Source organism: Podarcis vaucheri, assembly GCF_965113315.1.
Source record: "Podarcis vaucheri genome assembly, chromosome: 2".
NCBI classification, from domain to species: Eukaryota; Metazoa; Chordata; class Lepidosauria; order Squamata; family Lacertidae; genus Podarcis; species Podarcis vaucheri.
In genome coordinates, this window is record NC_138760.1 from 76,589,003 (window position 1) to 76,606,392 (window position 17,390).

The window sequence follows — 17,390 nt, forward strand, 5'->3', positions numbered from 1 at the left end:
GGAAAGAAGCATATATCTCACTCATACCAAAGACAGAGACTGAAAAGACTCAACTGAAGAACTACCGCCCAATTTCGTTATTGAATGTGGATTACAAAATTTTTGCAGACATTTTAGCAAAAAGATTTAAAAGAGTACTGATGGAGAAGATTCACAGAGACCAAGCAGGCTTTCTCCCAAAAAGACACCTCTCAGACAATGTTAGGAACATAATAGACATTTTGGAAAAGTTAGAGGTGAATATAAATACTAAAGCAGTTTTGATATTTGTGGATGCGGAGAAAGCCTTTGACAATATTTCGTGGAGTTTTATGAAAAAGAATCTTCATGGGATGGGGGTAGGACAAGGATTTGAGAATGGTATGGGTGCAATATATTCCGAACAAAAAGCTAAGTTGATTGTAAACAATGTAATAACTGAGGAACTTAAGATAGAAAAAGGAACACGACAGGGGTGCCCAATTTCCCCATTGCTATTTATTTCGGTCCTGGAGGTGTTGCTGAACATGATTAGAGATGACCAGCAAGTTAAAGGTGTACAGGTCGGAACTAAACACTATAAGTTAAGAGCGTTCGCAGATGACCTTGTATTGACCTTGCAGGAGCCAAACACTAGTACAAAAAGAGTGTTGGAAATAATCCAACAATTTGGGCAGGTAGCCGGATTTAAATTGAATAAACAAAAAACTAAAGTCTTAGGGAAAAACCTAACAGATATGGAAAAGAATAAGTTTCAAGAAGAGACAGGTCTGACGGTGGTTAAGAAGGTGAAATATCTAGGGGTTAATTTAACATCTAAAAACTTGAATCTGTATAAGGACAATTATGAAAAATGCTGGTCAGAAATTAAAAAAGATCTAGAAATATGGTCAAATTTGAGATTGTCAATGTTAGGCCGAATTGCAGTGATTAAGATGAATGTATTGCCTAGAATGTTATTTTTATTTCAAACTTTGCAGATTATTGACAAGATGGACTGTTTCAAGAGGTGGCAGAAAGACATTGTGAAATTTGTCTGGCAGGGCAAAAAGCCCAGAATAAAATATAAAATATTAACAGATGCAAAAGAAAGAGGGGGATTTGCCCTGCCGGACTTAAAATTGTACTATGAAGCAGCAGCATTCTGCTGGCTGAAAGAGTGGATGCTCCTCGAGAATACAGATATCTTGGACTTAGAAGGTTTCAATAATGCATTTGGCTGGCATGCATATCTATGGTATGACAAAATCAAAGTGCATAGTGCCTTTAAAAATCATATTGTAAGGAAAGCGTTGTTTAATGTTTGGATGAGATATAAAGATCTGTTGGAAAACAAAACCCCTAGATGGTTGTCACCCTTAGAGGCTAAGGCCCACAAGAAAGTTAATATGGAGGTCGGATGGCCAAAGTATTGTGAGATCTTAGAACAGGATGGAGAGAAACTGAAATTAAAGAGCCATGAAAAACTAAAACCCAAAGTACAAGATTGGCTCCACTATTATCAAATAATGGAGGTTTTCAAACAAGACAGGAAAATTGGCTTCCAGGTGGAAAAATCAAAACTTGAGACAGAATTGTTAGAACCCAATACTAAGAATTTGTCAAGAATGTATAACTTGCTGTTGAAATGGAATACACAAGACGAAACAGTTAAATCAGTTATGATTAAGTGGGCACAGGATATTGGTCATAATATTATGTCTGCTGACTGGGAAAGGTTGTGGAACACTGGTATTAAATTTACGGCATGTAGTGCTTTAAAGGAAAATGTTATGAAAATGGTCTATAGGTGGTACATGACCCCAGTTAAGCTAGCAAAAATTTACCATTTGCCTGATAACAAATGTTGGAAATGTAAGGAAACTGAAGGTACTTTTTATCATCTTTGGTGGACATGCCCGAAGATTAAGGCTTTCTGGGAGATGATATATAATGAAATGAAAAAGGTATTTAAATATACCTTCCTTAAGAAACCAGAGGCCTTTCTCTTGGGCATTGTCGGCCAATCGGTGCCAAAAAAGGATAGAACCTTTTTCATGTATGCAACAACAGCAGCAAGAATACTGATCGCAAAGTATTGGAAGACACAAGATTTACCCACCTTGGAAGAATGGCAGATGAAAGTGATTGACTATATGACATTGGCGGAAATGACAAGCAGAATTCGTGACCAGGGAAAGGAGACTGCGGAAGAAGATTGGAAGAAATTTAAGATTTATCTTAAGAACTATTATAAACTTGATGAAGCTTAGAATGTCGAGATTTTACAAAGAGAAAGGGTTGCAGTAATATAAGATCAGATTAAGAAAGGACTATGATGAATTAGGATGGGAAAAAACATTTATAAGTTGCTATAAAATTTGGACATGAGGATGCAGAAAGGGGAGGTATGGGGAAGTCCGAGGAAAGAAGTCTATGAAAGGACATTTTGAAATTATATTTGTTTGTTTGTCTGTTTTTCTTTTATGTTTGTTTGTTATAAAAACTTTTGTAAAACTAATAAAAATTTTATAAAAAAAAAAAAAAAAGGAATGCCTGCCTGCCTGCCTAGGAGCTTTCCTGCCTTGAAAGAGCAGAGGACATTTCAGGGGAGACGAATCCTGCACGGGGTACCAGAGAAAGAGTACCTGGGACATGTTCCAGTATACAGATCCCATGACAAAGCCTTTTAACCTCTGTCTTTTATCATTCTGTGGTGGGCAGGTGAAGAGCTCTATTCTGGGGTGGCTACTGACCTGATGGGCCGCGACTTCACCATCTTCCGCAGCCTTGGCTCAAGACCCTCCATCCGCACGGAGCAGCATGACTCCCGGTGGCTCAACGGTCAGTGGGGGCAGGGAGCAAGGGCATCCCAGGGATGCGGAAAACGGGCTTGGGGCTGCATAAACAGCAATTTCCTTGCACTCATCCTGTTGTCCTTTTTCTATCTCTGATGGATCACTGGTGTTGGGAGGGGGAAAACATTTTCCTTTAAGTGCCAAGGAAAACTACAGTTCCTTAGGACTCTTGTTGGTTCTGCTTCAGAGTCTCAATCCCCAGCTGTTTTGTCACTTATGAATGGAGGCTGCCATCTAGTGGCCAGGGCCTGATTGGCAGCTTCCTGACCACTGCTGACTAACCACCAAGGTAGACAAGATGCGTTTAGGATTTCATCTTTTGTTTTCTTTTACAAATTAGCAGCCCCACATGGCTGCAAAGCAGCACTCTGGGAGAAGACCTCTACCCCTTTCCCCTTGTGGCCTTTGATGACCTGAATACCTCTCCCAAATACATCTGCACCATGTATTTAAAGCACATTTGTACTATCTTGAGAACTGTAGGTCATCCTCACAGAGGTGTAATTCCCAACACCCTTAAACAACCATTTCCCAGGATTCTCCAGGGGAAGTCATGAGCTTTAAATGTGTCATGTGGCAAAGTCTTCTCTGGACAGTGGGGAGAGAGAGTCTGTGTTTCTGTCTCCATTACCCTGTGGGAATGAAAAGCAGCTTCAGAGGATGATGGTGGTGATGATTACAATAAAAAAGCAGGGGAAGATTTAGCAACCCCCACCCCATTGTGCCTCAGTCAGATTCCCCATTACACTCATGGGAAAGAGGCAGAGTATATTCTTTCGCCTGCAGAAGGTTCCAGATTCAATTCCTAGCATCTGCAGCTAAACAGAGATGGAGAACCTCCTGCCCACTAGCGAGTCTGGTGGTTCCAGACTGGCCCAGGAAGCCATTTTTACTTAAACCACGTCCACCTGTCAGCCTGGTGATGTCAGTTCTGCTGGGTTGGCTGCAAGCATTGGCTCCTCCCATGGGAAATGGGTGCTCATAGCCAATCCCTGCAGAAAGCAGGATCGAAGGTCAGGTGTGCAAGGGAAGTTCCCTTTAGGAACTTGTGTACCTGGAGCCTTCAGAAAGCAGGCTTGCTTCCCTGCCCCATGGGCCAACTTTGACTCATCTATTTAACAGCTGGGTAATCCATCCACCTGTCAATGTTGGACCATGGGATGGAGGGGGGAGTTAAAGATATGACCAAAAAGATAAGGGAGGAGGTGACAATAGATCAGTGGTCTGACTTTGCATGAAGCAGCACAGCGCTGCTCTTTGCATTTTTTTCTTAAGTGGAAGACCATTATGTTCCCTCACATAATGTACAATTTCCCACCTCTTTGCTTTGGCATTGATGTTCTCCCACTTGTCTGTCCCCAAGAGCCCAAGTTCATTGATGTTTTCTGGATCCCGGAGAGTGAGAATCCCGATGACGACAAGATCTTCTTTTTCTTCCGGGAGACAGCAGTGGAAGGAGCCCAGGGGCTGGGCAAGCAGACCTTCACCCGCATAGGCCAGATTTGCCGGGTGAGAGCTCTGTGCCTTCTCGAGTCCAGTGCTAAGGGTTGGGCAAGGCCTGGTCATGTTGCCACCAGTCAGGCAGGTTAGAGCAGGTATCTGGGTGCCAGCCCAACACTTGGGCTGAATGGCGGCCCAGTTTCAGCGTACATCCAAGTGCCTGCTTGTATGAGAGAGCTGCTCTCTCAGCTCTGCCTCTGCCCTGTGGTAAAGCATTAGGGTCCACCCCATTCTTAGGGCTTCCTGCACTTCAGCTTACTGAGCCCCTTGCTGAGCCTTAGGTCAGTTCTCCATGTGGATCTTGCTCTGTGGAGGTGGACAGCAGCTACTGGGCGGCTGAACTGGGACACTGGCTGGAAGGAGTCCTTCATGGCAGGAGTGGGGCTCTAGCAGCAGCAAGGGAAAAGGGTTTTTGGGGCAGAGGTCTAGGGCCCCATTCAGCAGAATGAGCAGGGGGGCAAGTGTAGTGAGGCATTTCGAAGTAAGTGAACTAATACACATTATCATCTAAGAGGGTTCTCACCCACAAGACCATGGGGGAAATCCGGAGTCTAAAATGTCCTACGTGCACTGCTGTCCCCGGCTACCTCTCTGATAAGCCTCTCTTCCTCTCTCTGCAGAATGACATGGGTGGGCAGAGGAGCCTGGTGAACAAATGGACAACATTTCTGAAGGCCCGGCTGGTGTGCTCAGTGCCCGGCAGCGATGGGAGTGATACGTACTTTGACCAGCTCCGTGAGTGACTGTGGCTGATTGAGGTCTGGTCTGGCAGGGGGAGGGGTGGCGTAGATAAGTGGCAGAACACAGGCATTTTGCACGCAGAAGGTCCCAGGTTCAGTCCCCAGCATCTCCAGGTGGGACTGGAAGAGACTCCTACCTGAAACTGGAGATCCACCTTGACAGAGAAAACTGTGCAAAAGCTACATGTTCTAGAATGTAGAAAGGGATGCATTCACCCACATACGTGCACATAGGCAGTCAAAACATGGACAGTTTTAAAAACACATGACTTTGAAGAAATAGCTTGTGATTATTATATTTTCTATGAAGACATTACGTTGTTCAAATCCTAAGCAACCATTCATATTCTAAAGCAAAACAGATTTCTACATTTTTAGTTACATTTTTTGTCCCATGCATTTATATCTTCCAAATCTCAACCAAAGAACATCATTTCGTTTGAAATCCCAAGTTTTAACACCTGATGGACTTGTGCCCTTATATACATGTTTTTCATATTTTATACATTTGGATAAAAAATGCACATGGATTGTTTTGAATGTTCTTAATGTATCCACATTGGGCTCCTCCAGACTGGTTTGGGTTTCTTTGTAGTTGTATGCTGCAACGTATGTAATACACTAGTCCCAGGTCAGGTTACAATAATGCGATTATGGCACAACAAAAGCCAGACAACTCCCCACCCACCCATGTTCAGCAGGTACCCATTGGAAATGTCCATCTTGAAATGTTTGCAGGTGCAAACGGTATTGAAAGCGGAATCATGTAGAACTGCCCTGATGCCAGTGTGAGCAAAGCGCATCATAAATGCAAACTAGAAAGGGCTTTTGGGGGAGCTCCATTGTGTGATGGCTAAATAGATAAACAAAACAAATCTGAACTGCTGTCCTTAGAGGACAACAATAGTATTTATTTATTTATTTATTTATGCATGCATGCATGCATGCAGCTTGCGGTGTTCTGTTCTGTTTTGTTTAATTGGTGTTAGTGCCTGATCACTGCCAGTGTGTCAGCAGAGAGCAGTGGTGGAGGCTTAATTTATCTCTCCCTATTGGGGGTGGGGGGAGGTTAGAGAAAGGTTCACTTTCTAGCTAGAGTATTCTCCTGTGGCCGGGAAAGGGACTGCCATGCTCCAGGTGGAAGACTGCAGGCCAGTGACTCCTTTTCTCCTTCTCTCTCTTCCTCTGCTTGGTCTCTCTTCAGATGATGTATTTTTGCTGCCAACCAGAGACAAGCGCAACCCTTTGCTGTATGCTGTTTTCACCACCTCCAGGTAAGGATAATGGTGGTTTCCTCCACTTTCAGCCGGGTTTCCTTTTCCCAAGAGGCTGTAAAGGTAATGTCTGACCTTCTGGGAAATGTCCCCCCAGACATATTGGAGGGTGTGGGGTGGAGACACCATTCACCTGGTTATTCCTACCCTAATGCTTCTCTGTGGTCTGCTCCCACAGCACCGTCTTCAAGGGCTCTGCTGTCTGTGTCTACCATATGAGTGACATCCGCAGAGCCTTCTTGGGACCTTTTGCTCACAAGGAAGGGCCAAACTATCAGTGGGTGTCCTACCAAGGCCGGGTCCCTTACCCCCGCCCAGGAATGGTACGTGCCTTGGACTTGGGGTGATGAAATGAAGCAAGGTTCAAACTACTTAGAAACCATTTGGCAGGCAAGCGGTATATAGAATTCAATAGCAATGATAATAATAAAAAAATAACAAGGGTGCTTGTTGATGTAGAGATGTGGGAACACCCAGAACAATATGTTTGGGGAGCTCTTGGCTAGATGGAGAGAAGAACGGGCTGAAATGAGGAAATGGGCAAATGGGCTGGGGGAGGATGAGGATTTCTGGGCCAGGATTGTGGGGTACTGACAGTATTCTATGAAACTTCAGGGCTTCAGAAAACTAAGGAAATTAGGGCATCACCAGAGCTGCCTGGAAAGGTAGCAGGGGATTAAAGGTAGGGTGTGATTGGACTGGAAAGGGAGTTATGTGGGGTGCATGGAGGTCTGTGATGTGGTGTTTCTAGGAGTAGATGGTTTTTACATGCCTGGGCCTTCAACACACACTCTCTCTCTTTCTCCCTCCCTGTCTCCCTGTCTCCTTCTCTCCCTCTCCCTCTCCCCTTCAGTGTCCCAGCAAAACCTTTGGCACATTTAGTTCCACCAAGGATTTCCCCGATGATGTGATTCAGTTTGCTCGCAACCACCCGTTAATGTACAACTCAGTGTTGCCACATGGTCAGCGACCCATCTTCCTGCAGACCAACGTGGGCTACACCTTCACCCGCATCGCAGTAGACCGAGTGGCTGCTGCTGACGGCCACTATGACGTCCTCTTCATTGGCACAGGTGTGTCTGCACGCCTCCCCTTCTGATATGCCTTCCAAGTTCCCTTCTGCTTCTTAAAACAGCATGCTAGGATGCCCACAGTTCAAGGGTCAAAATGTGCACTCTGGCGACCAACTCTAGGTAACCCTTAGCTCACTCCTTGTAGAGCACTCCCTCCAGATGTGTATGTAGGGCAGCAGTGGGGCACCTCAGGCCCTCTAGGTATCTCTACACAGCCCTCAGGACTTTTCCCTGGCCTACTTCTTGCCCTGCTTGAGTTCTTTTCCTTGACTGGAATATATCCTTGAGCGGTGATAATTTACAATAGAAGATGATGTGGCTACACAGGCATGGTTCAATTTAGGGCCTCCTTTGGCTGCTATTAACTTTAAAATGTGTGCGCATACACACAGAGGAGATGCTGTTCATTGATCTCCCGCCTTGTTTCTAATTGCACAGTCACTGTGTGTAGTGAAACGTTATATGCTTTCAGCTAGAACCCTTGTCCTGTTGCCTTTGCCTCCCCCAATCCTGTTGGCCACATTCCCGCTTTCAGCTGGTGCACTGAAAGCTCTGATTTAGCATAAGATCAAAGGAGAATGGAAACAAGATCCCTAAAGGGACCAGCTTAAGTGCCCCAAATCCTTGGAAACTTGGCACATTTTGTTGACCTCATCTCTTTTGTATGAACCAAATTGCCTGGCTTTCAGCTCTTCTTGCATGGCGTCTCTGTGGCTTTGAGAAATCTTTCCAGGGGGAGGCGAATAATAGTTCTACAGAGCTACCTTTGGAACTTGGGAAGCATCTGCCTGCCTGCCTGCGAATCCCCCTTTTGTTGTGCTAAATTGTCCCACTTGCATGGCAGACATTGGCACTGTCCTGAAGGTCGTCTCTGTGCCCAAGGAGAGCTGGCAAAACATGGAGGAGCTGCTGCTGGAGGAGCTGCAGGTGTTTAAGGTGAGCGTGAGTGAAAGGGGAAGGCTGTCTTAGCTGAAGCCAAGCACAACTGTGCAATGAAAGGACTGTGATGTCCACTCAGGGGCTCCATCTGGCCTAAATATTTCAGAGTTTTCCCTGAATGCTACAGAAGCTTAGAATGTGATGTGGCGCTCATGTCCTGCTTGCAGGTTTCCTGTAGTTTGGCCACTGTGAGAACAGGATGCTGGACTAGATGGGCTGGACTAGTAGGGTTCTTCTTATGCCCTTCTTGTATAAAACTCTGATGGTGGCGACAGTCTTCAGGGCTTCACTTGAGAATCAGAGACAGTAACCTGGGTGCCCTGGGAAAGTGCTTGGATTCCTGATTGCACAGGAGCAATCCTGAAGAAGAAGAACTGGGATACCGATTGCCTGTCACCAACTCAGTCACACTGCAATTCCTTTTTCTCATTGGCAGGACTCCTCTCCAGTTACAAGCATGCAGATCTCCTCCAAGCGGGTACGTCGTGCAGCAGAAGAGCTTTGGGGAGCCATGGCGTGGGAATGTGAACAGGGAGGCAATGCAGTGATGACTTCTGCATGCAGTTGGGGAGAGAGCTCAGCAGTGGGAGATTATCTGAACAGGGCCTGGTATTCATACAGATATATGTTTCCAAGTAAGAGAGTCTATCAGAGGTCCTCTGATGATGAGGCTGTCCCACCTCCTTCAAGACACCCTGTCCCATCCATCTGCCCTGTGGTTGGTTGAAGTAGGGTTGCCACATGTCCAGTTTTTCCCAGACATATCCAGAATACTGCAGTCGGCGGCAGTGTTTGGATGAAAATCGATAAAATGTCTGGGAAATTCTGGATATATGGCAGCCAATGTTGGCAGCGCTGCCATTTTTCTATTTCAGTTCTCTTCCTTCCATCAACAAGTGTCAGGCCACTCTAGATTTCTCCATGGTGAAGCTAGCAGTTCCCATGCTTTTCCAATGAGAGCTCTGGGCTTCTTTCTCTCTGGGAAAGCTTTGTACCCACCTCTTTTGGACTGTGGTGTCAAAGAGGCCAGAATCAGGTGTAATACAAGCGGCAGAAGACATTGACTTGGCCTTAGTAGGACTCTGTAGCTTTGTCTCCTAACAGCAACAGCTCTACATTGGCTCCAGGACTTCTGTTTCCCAGCTGCCCTTGCACCGCTGTGGGATCTACGGCAAAGCTTGTGCTGAATGCTGCCTGGCTAGAGATCCATACTGTGCCTGGGATGGGACTACCTGCACTCGCTACATGCACAACACCAAAAGGTATGGTATGACTGCGGGGCTTTCTTGAGGGCAGGGCGGGGCAGAGAGTGATAATGGAGCCTGCCTGTTGTCTCTTGGGCCACCTACCCTCTTGCTGCCAGCCAGCTGTGATCTGGTTTGGTGGGAGATTTCCCCCCATCTCCTGTTGGCTTGCCTTGAGCAGTGCCCAAAGGGACACAGACCTACATCCTGACAACATCCCCGTGTGCAGTCTTGGCATGGCCACTGTCTGCTCTTGCCTGCTTAAGAGCCTGCTTCTCCTCTGAAGCCATAGGACAGATGCTGCTGATACCAAGATGTGGGAAGGAAATAGCTCCTGGCCACTACATTCAGCTGGATCTGTCTATCCAGGAGCAGTATTCTCTAGGTTGCCCAGGATGTGCACTGTAGGATCTCAGTTCTAAGATGTTGTGACTGGAACCCAAGCAGGACAAGAGCAATCTCTGAGGAGAAGATTTGTCTTCAGGAGAAGCCACACATTCCAGCCCACCTCAGAAGTACAACATACCCTGCTTTTGATTCCGATCAACCTTTCTGTGCGCGCTCTCTTTCTCTCTCCCTCTTCTTGCAGGCGGTTCCGGCGTCAGGATGTGCGAAATGGGGATCCCAATGTGCTCTGCTTTGGAGGTGAGTGCATTTGGACCCTACACTCTGCGTCATTCATGCCCAATTTGGTGTGTCCACCATCACCAACAATGTAAGATGTAGCATGGCCTCAGGCTACTGCACTGAATTAGTTCTAGATGCAGTGGAACGTGTGCCTTCCCACCCTCAGCACATATGCATGCATGCACTCTCTTCTCTCACACCTGGCATACAATACTGAATGCCAGAACCAGAAGAGCACTGAGAAAACATGAATTCTGCTCAGTGCCCTACTATCCTCTCCCCGCGATTAAAAAAGAAAAAGAAATGGCACACTCAGCAGCAAGTGTTCCTCAATTTTCAAATTACTGCATGGAAAAGGAATTGGACCCTAGAAGAAACTAAATTCACGCTCATTCATTTATCCAAAATACATTGAGCACAGCTGCACATACAATCTTTCTTTCATTACAACTGACTTCAGAGCTTAGTTGCTCACTTAAGAATAGATTCTTTTAAATATAGCCAGGACAGCATCCTGGATCCATAGATTGTTCCCTCAAAACGCACCCCATTTTGTAGCCAGCTTGGACTTCTGTTTAGATTTCTTCATGCCTTGCTTCAGCTCTGGCCTCAGCACATCCCTGTGTGTTCGTTGTCCTGCCCCCATACTCCCCTGCTGAGATTAACAGATGACCTCCTTGAGCTCTCACGACTTTGTGCTGTCCCTTCCTACTTCTGTGCAGATCCCCAGCGAAGCAGCGTCCCAGAAAAGAAGTTATATGGAGTGGAAGGCAGCAGCGCTTTCCTGGAGTGCCTCCCTAAGTCACTGCAGGCCCAGGTTGTGTGGACGTACCAGAAAAGCAGCAGCGCCCCCCGGAAGGAGGTAGGAGCTTGGCTGCTATGTGCACGTAGACCAGGGTCACCAAACGTTTTAGGCCAGTAGGCACATTTTGAATTTGGTTGTGGGTTCCAGTCACAAAACAGCTGCTGCCATTGATGGCAAAAGGCATGTACATCAGCCACTGCCACACACAATCACAGAGAGAAGCTCTTTGTACTTCTCCTCTGTTCAGAGTGGAAGGAAGGGTGTCCTATCCTGGCATCCAACGAAAGGTGCCTGCCCATATTTAAGAGGCGTATTCCACACAGGAGTGGCTGAGCCAGTGCAAACAGGAACTGAGCAGGAAAAAAACAAACAGCCTCTCATGCACTGTGGAATTTTGAGCGGATCTTTGCCGAGAGTTTTTGCGGGTATCATAGGAGGGTACCATCAGGAACACCCTGGCACCTGGGGGTGCTATGTTGGTGACCCCTGATATAGAAATATAAGAGAGAATGAGAAACAAAGCTGGCAGAATCTAGAGTGGCTGGGGAAACCCAGCCAGATGGGCGGGGTAGAAATATTAAGATTAATATTATTATTATTAGTAGTAGTGGTAGTAGTAGTTTTACTTTCTCAAGCTACCTCAGCCTCCCTTTGGTTCCAAAACCTCCTGATATCATAAGTATCTTTTTGCCTCTGTGATTCTATGAATTCTATAATCAATCAATCAATCAATCAATTAATCAATCAATCAGTTAATTACTAAATCAGGCATGCTGGCCTCCACTTCCTGCACATTCCCTTCATCAGATTCTTCCTCCTTCAGTGCAGGCCCCACTGCTTATAGCAGGGACCTGTCTCCAAGCAGGTACCTAGGATTTGTTTAATTTATTTATTTAACCATTTATATGTCTGTGGGTCGCAGTAAAACATCAGCCCTGACCACTGGTCCTGTTAGCTAGGGATGATGGGAGTTGTAGTCCCAAAACATCTGGAGGGCCAAGTTTGGCCATGCAAGCGGTTTGCAAGAAATATTTTAATTATCAGAGAGTTTTGAAACAATGACAAACATTTAAAAACAGTTAGAATTAACATTAAAGGCAATTAAAATATGCAAGCATCTATGTGTTTGCACAGGCCTTACTGTTGATGGGGCCATCCTCCCTCCTGGTTCTGGAATCGTTATTCCTGCCTGTCCCATCTCAGTTCCTCACCCCTATTGATGACCTCTCACCAATGCTATCCTTTTAACTATATTTGTAATGTATTTTTGACGGTGTTTGTCCTTTGATGCTATGGCCTGTCAGCTACGCAAATAAAGTCTATTGTATTGTATTGTATTGTAATGCAATCCTTTTTCTCTGGCCTTACTAACCTGCAGGTGCTGTTGGATGACCGAGTCATCAAGATGGAGCGGGGAATCCTGTTGCGCAATGTGCAGCGCAAAGATGCTGGCCTCTACCACTGCCACGCCACGGAGCACGGCTTTACCCAGAGTTTGCTGCACCTCCAGCTTGAAGTGATTCACGCCCAGCAGGCAGACTCGCTCTCCGTCTCCCGGGAAGAGGAGCCCGCGCAGCCCTTCCACCGCAAGCTCTGGTACCAAGATTTCTTGCAGCTGGTGGACCACCCCAACCTCAGTACCATGGACCAGGTATGTGAGCAGCTGTGGAGCCGCAAGAGCCACCAGCCGAAGAAGAAGCCGCCGCTACCCCCTCCGCTCAGCGTCAAGGCCAAGAGCCACAAGTGGAAGCACCTGGAGGACAAGCGGAAAGGCCGCAGCCGGAGAACACACGAAGTGCCCCGTGCGGAGAGGGGGCCCCGGAGCACTGACGTCTGGTGACCTGCATGGAGTGCAGCTGGACAACCAACCTCTATGCTGGGGAGCAGGGGGGGCGTGTAGGGAAAGGGGTGGGAGAGAGGATGCAGGACCATGGTTTGGTGGAGAGGGCTTCCTTTCCATCCTCCTGACGGCCGCTTCATACGTAGTTTGTAGGGGGGGTGTTGTCGTCATAGCAACTTAGCTGCCATTCTTCAGAAGCAACAGAACCCGACAGGAGAGGGTGGCTTCTGTAGCCCTCGCCTCTTCCGTAACATACAACCAAAGATGGTGGCAGCAGTCTCGGGGGACCAAAGGAACCAAGTTATGATGATATCCTGTGCAGTGGGAAGTAAACCAGACAGCATACGCCAGGAGTTGTGGTCGCTTTTTTCTTACCCTCAAGGATCTGCTGACTGTCAAGATGTAATTCTGGGGCTGAGGAGCCTTCTAGCTCTGGAGCGTCTCTTCGTGCTCAGAATCTTCCTCTGAAGAGGACAGTCCCCCGACGCATCCCTCTGTCTTGATAGGCAGGGTGCCTACCCCGTTTCCTCTCGCTTCCATAACCAAACCGACCTGCCTTGTGCGCATAAGTGTAGCAATGTGCTCTCCCCCTCCAGAGACACTACAGAACCACTGATGTATTTATTAACAGATTGTTAACTGATGAATGTAAATCCACCACCCGGTGGCCCACCAGCATTTAGCCTCTGACTGAAGGGACAGGGCTCCTGTTGCCCAAAGGATTGTGGGTACACTTCTGAAATGTTTTGGATGTGCATGTGGCAATGATGATGGTAACAGAGATGAGGAACCGTGGCATATCTCCTACGCTCTCAGATCTATATTTTATATGGCCCTCAGGGGATTCTTCATCAGACGGGGCAGTAACAGAAAGGCAGTTAACACACTGGTAAAATATTGAAGTTGAGGCCCTGTCATTACACAAGGATGTTTGTAAGGTCATGTTGAGCAGTGGAGGTGTCTATCTGTCCTTCCTTTGAAGGTTATTGCCAGAAGAATGATGGCCAACCAAGGTTTGTTCCCTTCTTCGGTCTGCTCTGGGGCCCAAGTCACCAGCCAAAACCCATCGGGAGCAATATCTAAAAGAGTAGCCCGGACCTCCCCTTCTCCATCTGTTTTGGGCCATATCTCCCACCTTCTCTTGGCCATGTTGACTGGGGGTGATGGGAGTTGTAGTCTAAACCATTTGTAGGGCACCATCTTGGGAAAGCCTTGGCTAGACCAAATGAGGACACTCATTTTGAATTCTTCATTTTGGGAGTGCCTTGTGAGGCACCTCTGTGGAGTGCCCAGAAAGGTGTGGTCATGCAGATGAAGCTCATCTGTCCCTTAGATATGCTGGGGAGGTGTTGATCTCTGTGTTGCTTCCTGTTAGGTTTCAGTCTGAAGGGAGGAGGAGGTGTTGGCCTGATAGAGGCAATGCAGTCTTGTCTTGGATTAGGATTTGGGCAGCAAGGGTCTGAGATAGATAGATCTGCTCTGATTTAAGATATATAAGCTGTTTCTGTGGTATCTGAAACATTGGAAAAGGGTGATATCAGCACTACCTAGTCAAGCTGAAAGTCGCTGTCTAGTGAAACAGAAAGTGAGACTGGAGCCCACCATCTTAAAGAACAGAGCAGAACCAATGGTTAGTTATTAAATTCACAGTTCACAGCCAGTAAAAGGAAAACTGGCTTACAGAGTTCTCAACAGCCTGTACTGTACCATTTTTTTAGTGCAAACTGCCCCTAAATTGACCTGCCAGTGAGGAATTTCACAGCTTCTTTAAAAAAAAATTGTTGTTTTGCCTTTTATTTCCTTTTGCTTTTAGAGTAGCCTACAGCCATGGCACCAGGCTCTCCCTTTTGCCTATGTAGGGTAAAAACTTTCTCTATAATACATGGATGTTAGAACTAATCTGAGATATTTTACAAATAGATTCTGCTACATCGTCATTCTACTTAGGGTTGCCATATGTCCTCCTTTTCCAGGACACACCCTCTTTTTCATGGGTGTGTAAAATGAGTGTCGTCACAGCAATCCATAGTTAAAAGTAAAAGTTGGCAAATGTGTCCTCTTTTTTGCTCTACAAAATATGGCAGCCCTATCTACCCCCCCTCCCCACTTTACCAGGCAAAGTTGCTGATTTAAAATGGAACCAATATCCCACATGTACAGGTCTTTTAAGGTTTTTTTAAGAACACTTTTTGCAGTATTGTAAGCTACACCACAGACTGTGTAGAGCTGTGTGGTGAGGGATAAATGGCAAAGGAGAAGCAAATCAAGCTTATTACATGATTCCAGAGTCTTTGGGCTACCCAAAAATGGACTTGGAAATGTAGTTTTCAGGGAGCGCAGAGAAAATGACAATTCCTAGCATGCCTGGCACCAGGCTCAGAGTGATAGCAGCACCAATGCCATATGAAGGAAGGAGAGACCTACCCCCCTTGTCACTACCAGAGCTGCAGAAGCAGCAGTGAGGTTGACTTTTGGGTGAATGAGACAAATTGAAGGCTCTCATTGGGTGAATGATAGAATTTGAAGGCAGGGGGATAGGTTAGAGGAGGGATTTCACCCTGTTGGGCCTTCAGCTGGGAGCATACCTGAGTTTCCAGAGCGACTCTCTTGAAAAATAGCTGATCACATAGTCAGACTTTTCCTAGACTGTATCATTTCAGACTGCAGATATGGAACTGTTTGGTTGAATGCTGTCCCATATTTCTTTTTTTAAAAAAATAAAAAATCCCTGCACATAAAAGAGGTTTAGGGAACCCCCTTCTATCCCGACATCTTGTTTTCCCAGGCAGCTGACTGAACCCTGTTGGAGACCAGGGTTTCTGAAGCCTTTAAACGGCATTAATAAAATGGCATTAAGAAAAACATAATGTCATCACTGTAATCTTCCTTGCTTGCTTATGGGGAATGGCTGTGATTTAGTATGCTGCTCAAGTCTTAGTCTGTTTCCTATAGCTAAGGGGTGTAAGGGAGAGTGTGTCATGAGATTCAATTATGCCTAACACTTCATCTTTGAGTTCTGCCTCCTACTCTCTTTTGTGCATGATTGACAGCTGTGAAGGATTCAGGCATGCATAGCTTGCCATTTCCCCTTGTATAATTTGGGGAAAGGGGTTAGACCCATTATTGTGCAGTGAGCCACACATGAGACACCCTTCTCAGCTTACATGGCACACATACTTGTGGTTTGAGCCTCTAGGGCTTGCCACTTGAAAGGTTTGTGGTTCGAATCCGCTCGACAGTGGTGAGCTCCCGTTGCTCTGTCCCAGCTCCTGCCAACCTAGCAGTTTGAAAGCACACCAGTGCAAGTAGATAAATAGGTACTGCTGTGGTGGGAAGGTAAACGGCATTTCCGTGAGCTCTGTCTTCTGTAACGGTGTTCTGTTGTGTCAAAAGCGGTTTAGTCATGCTGGCCACATGACCCGGAAAGCTGTCTGAGGACAAACGGCGGCTCCCTCGGCCTGAAAAGTGAGATGAACGCCACACCCCATAATCGCCTTTGACTAGACTTAACCATCCAGGAGTCCTTTACCTTTTACCTCCCCCAACTTAGGGTGTCATAATAAGCTAGTAGCATAAGAACAGAAGAACAATCCTGCTGGATCAGGCCAGTAGCCCACCTAGTCCAGCATCCTTTTCTCACAGTGGCCCACCAAATGCCTGTGGGAAGTCTGCAAGTCGGACATGAAATCAACAGCACTTTCCCCATTTGTGATGAAGTGGGGGCAGCTACTTTTAAACCTAGATTATTTCCCTAGTTAAAAGCATCAATCACCCTCCTGAAACTTTGTGGATGAAACTCAGCTATTTGGCAGGTATAACTTTTTGTTCCCCACTCCTTCCATTTGTTTCCTCTCTTCCCGTGTCCGGGAGGGAAAGATATATTGATCACGAAAACCCCCATTTGGAACCTCAGCGTTTTGGCCATTAAGGTTTCCATACCGAAGAAAGAGGCATTGGACTAATGTCCTTGGCAACTAATTATTGTTTTACCCTATATATCTTATCTGTTGAACCTATGATAAATTCTAAAGGAAATAGTAGCAGCGAAAATAAGTGTGCAGAATTGCTGGACGTGAGGCATAGATGTCAGCCAAGGTGGCCTGTGGTGAGTTAACCCAGCCTCAACAGCGACTGGGTCTACTTTAAGACATGCAGCAAGTGTGCTGGATCCAGTGTGGTTGGAATATATTAACAAAATAAAGCAGTTTTAACTTTGTGTGTCTGGTTTCCATAACATGGAAGTGATCACTGCATACATTTTTAGGTGCTTGCAAAACACCACCTGTTGTCCTCACTCTAGAAACAGAGCAATGATTATGGAGGCAGACCAAAACCCCTTCTTCATTTATGGTTCCAAAACAGCAATGTACCATAGGCATGGTTTCATCAAGCTATCACCTAGGGGTCATGGAAATTAGGCCAGCTGTCATGTATTACTTAAGTGAAGCCTAGGCCATGATAGCTTGTGCCATAATACTGTACATGTAGAGGTATTTAAGGTCTCCTGCTTCACTTGCTAAATTTCTGCCTAT

General features: G+C 46.2%; 1 protein-coding gene across 2 annotated transcripts in view; it reads left to right on the top strand.

The window, feature by feature from the left end:
* SEMA3B (semaphorin 3B) overlaps positions 1 to 17,074 on the top strand; it is a 63,206-nt gene extending 46,132 nt beyond the window's left edge. Inside the window, exons 7-19 of one of the 2 annotated variants that reach the window (XR_014217288.1) lie at positions 2,683 to 2,802; positions 4,180 to 4,325; positions 4,937 to 5,051; positions 6,261 to 6,330; positions 6,509 to 6,653; positions 7,184 to 7,403; positions 8,248 to 8,339; positions 8,779 to 8,820; positions 9,447 to 9,604; positions 10,176 to 10,231; positions 10,936 to 11,075; positions 12,397 to 15,181; positions 15,354 to 17,074. Coding sequence is in view for 1 of the 2 variants with exons in the window: in XM_082214523.1 (XP_082070649.1) it covers positions 2,683 to 2,802; positions 4,180 to 4,325; positions 4,937 to 5,051; positions 6,261 to 6,330; positions 6,509 to 6,653; positions 7,184 to 7,403; positions 8,248 to 8,339; positions 8,779 to 8,820; positions 9,447 to 9,604; positions 10,176 to 10,231; positions 10,936 to 11,075; positions 12,397 to 12,858 (1,766 nt within the window). In the remaining variant the exon portion in view is untranslated. Of the gene's footprint in view, positions 1 to 2,682; positions 2,803 to 4,179; positions 4,326 to 4,936; positions 5,052 to 6,260; positions 6,331 to 6,508; positions 6,654 to 7,183; positions 7,404 to 8,247; positions 8,340 to 8,778; positions 8,821 to 9,446; positions 9,605 to 10,175; positions 10,232 to 10,935; positions 11,076 to 12,396 lie in introns of both variants that reach the window. The other variant, XM_082214523.1, reaches the window with a different exon arrangement.
* The last annotated feature ends 316 nt before the right edge of the window (positions 17,075 to 17,390 follow it).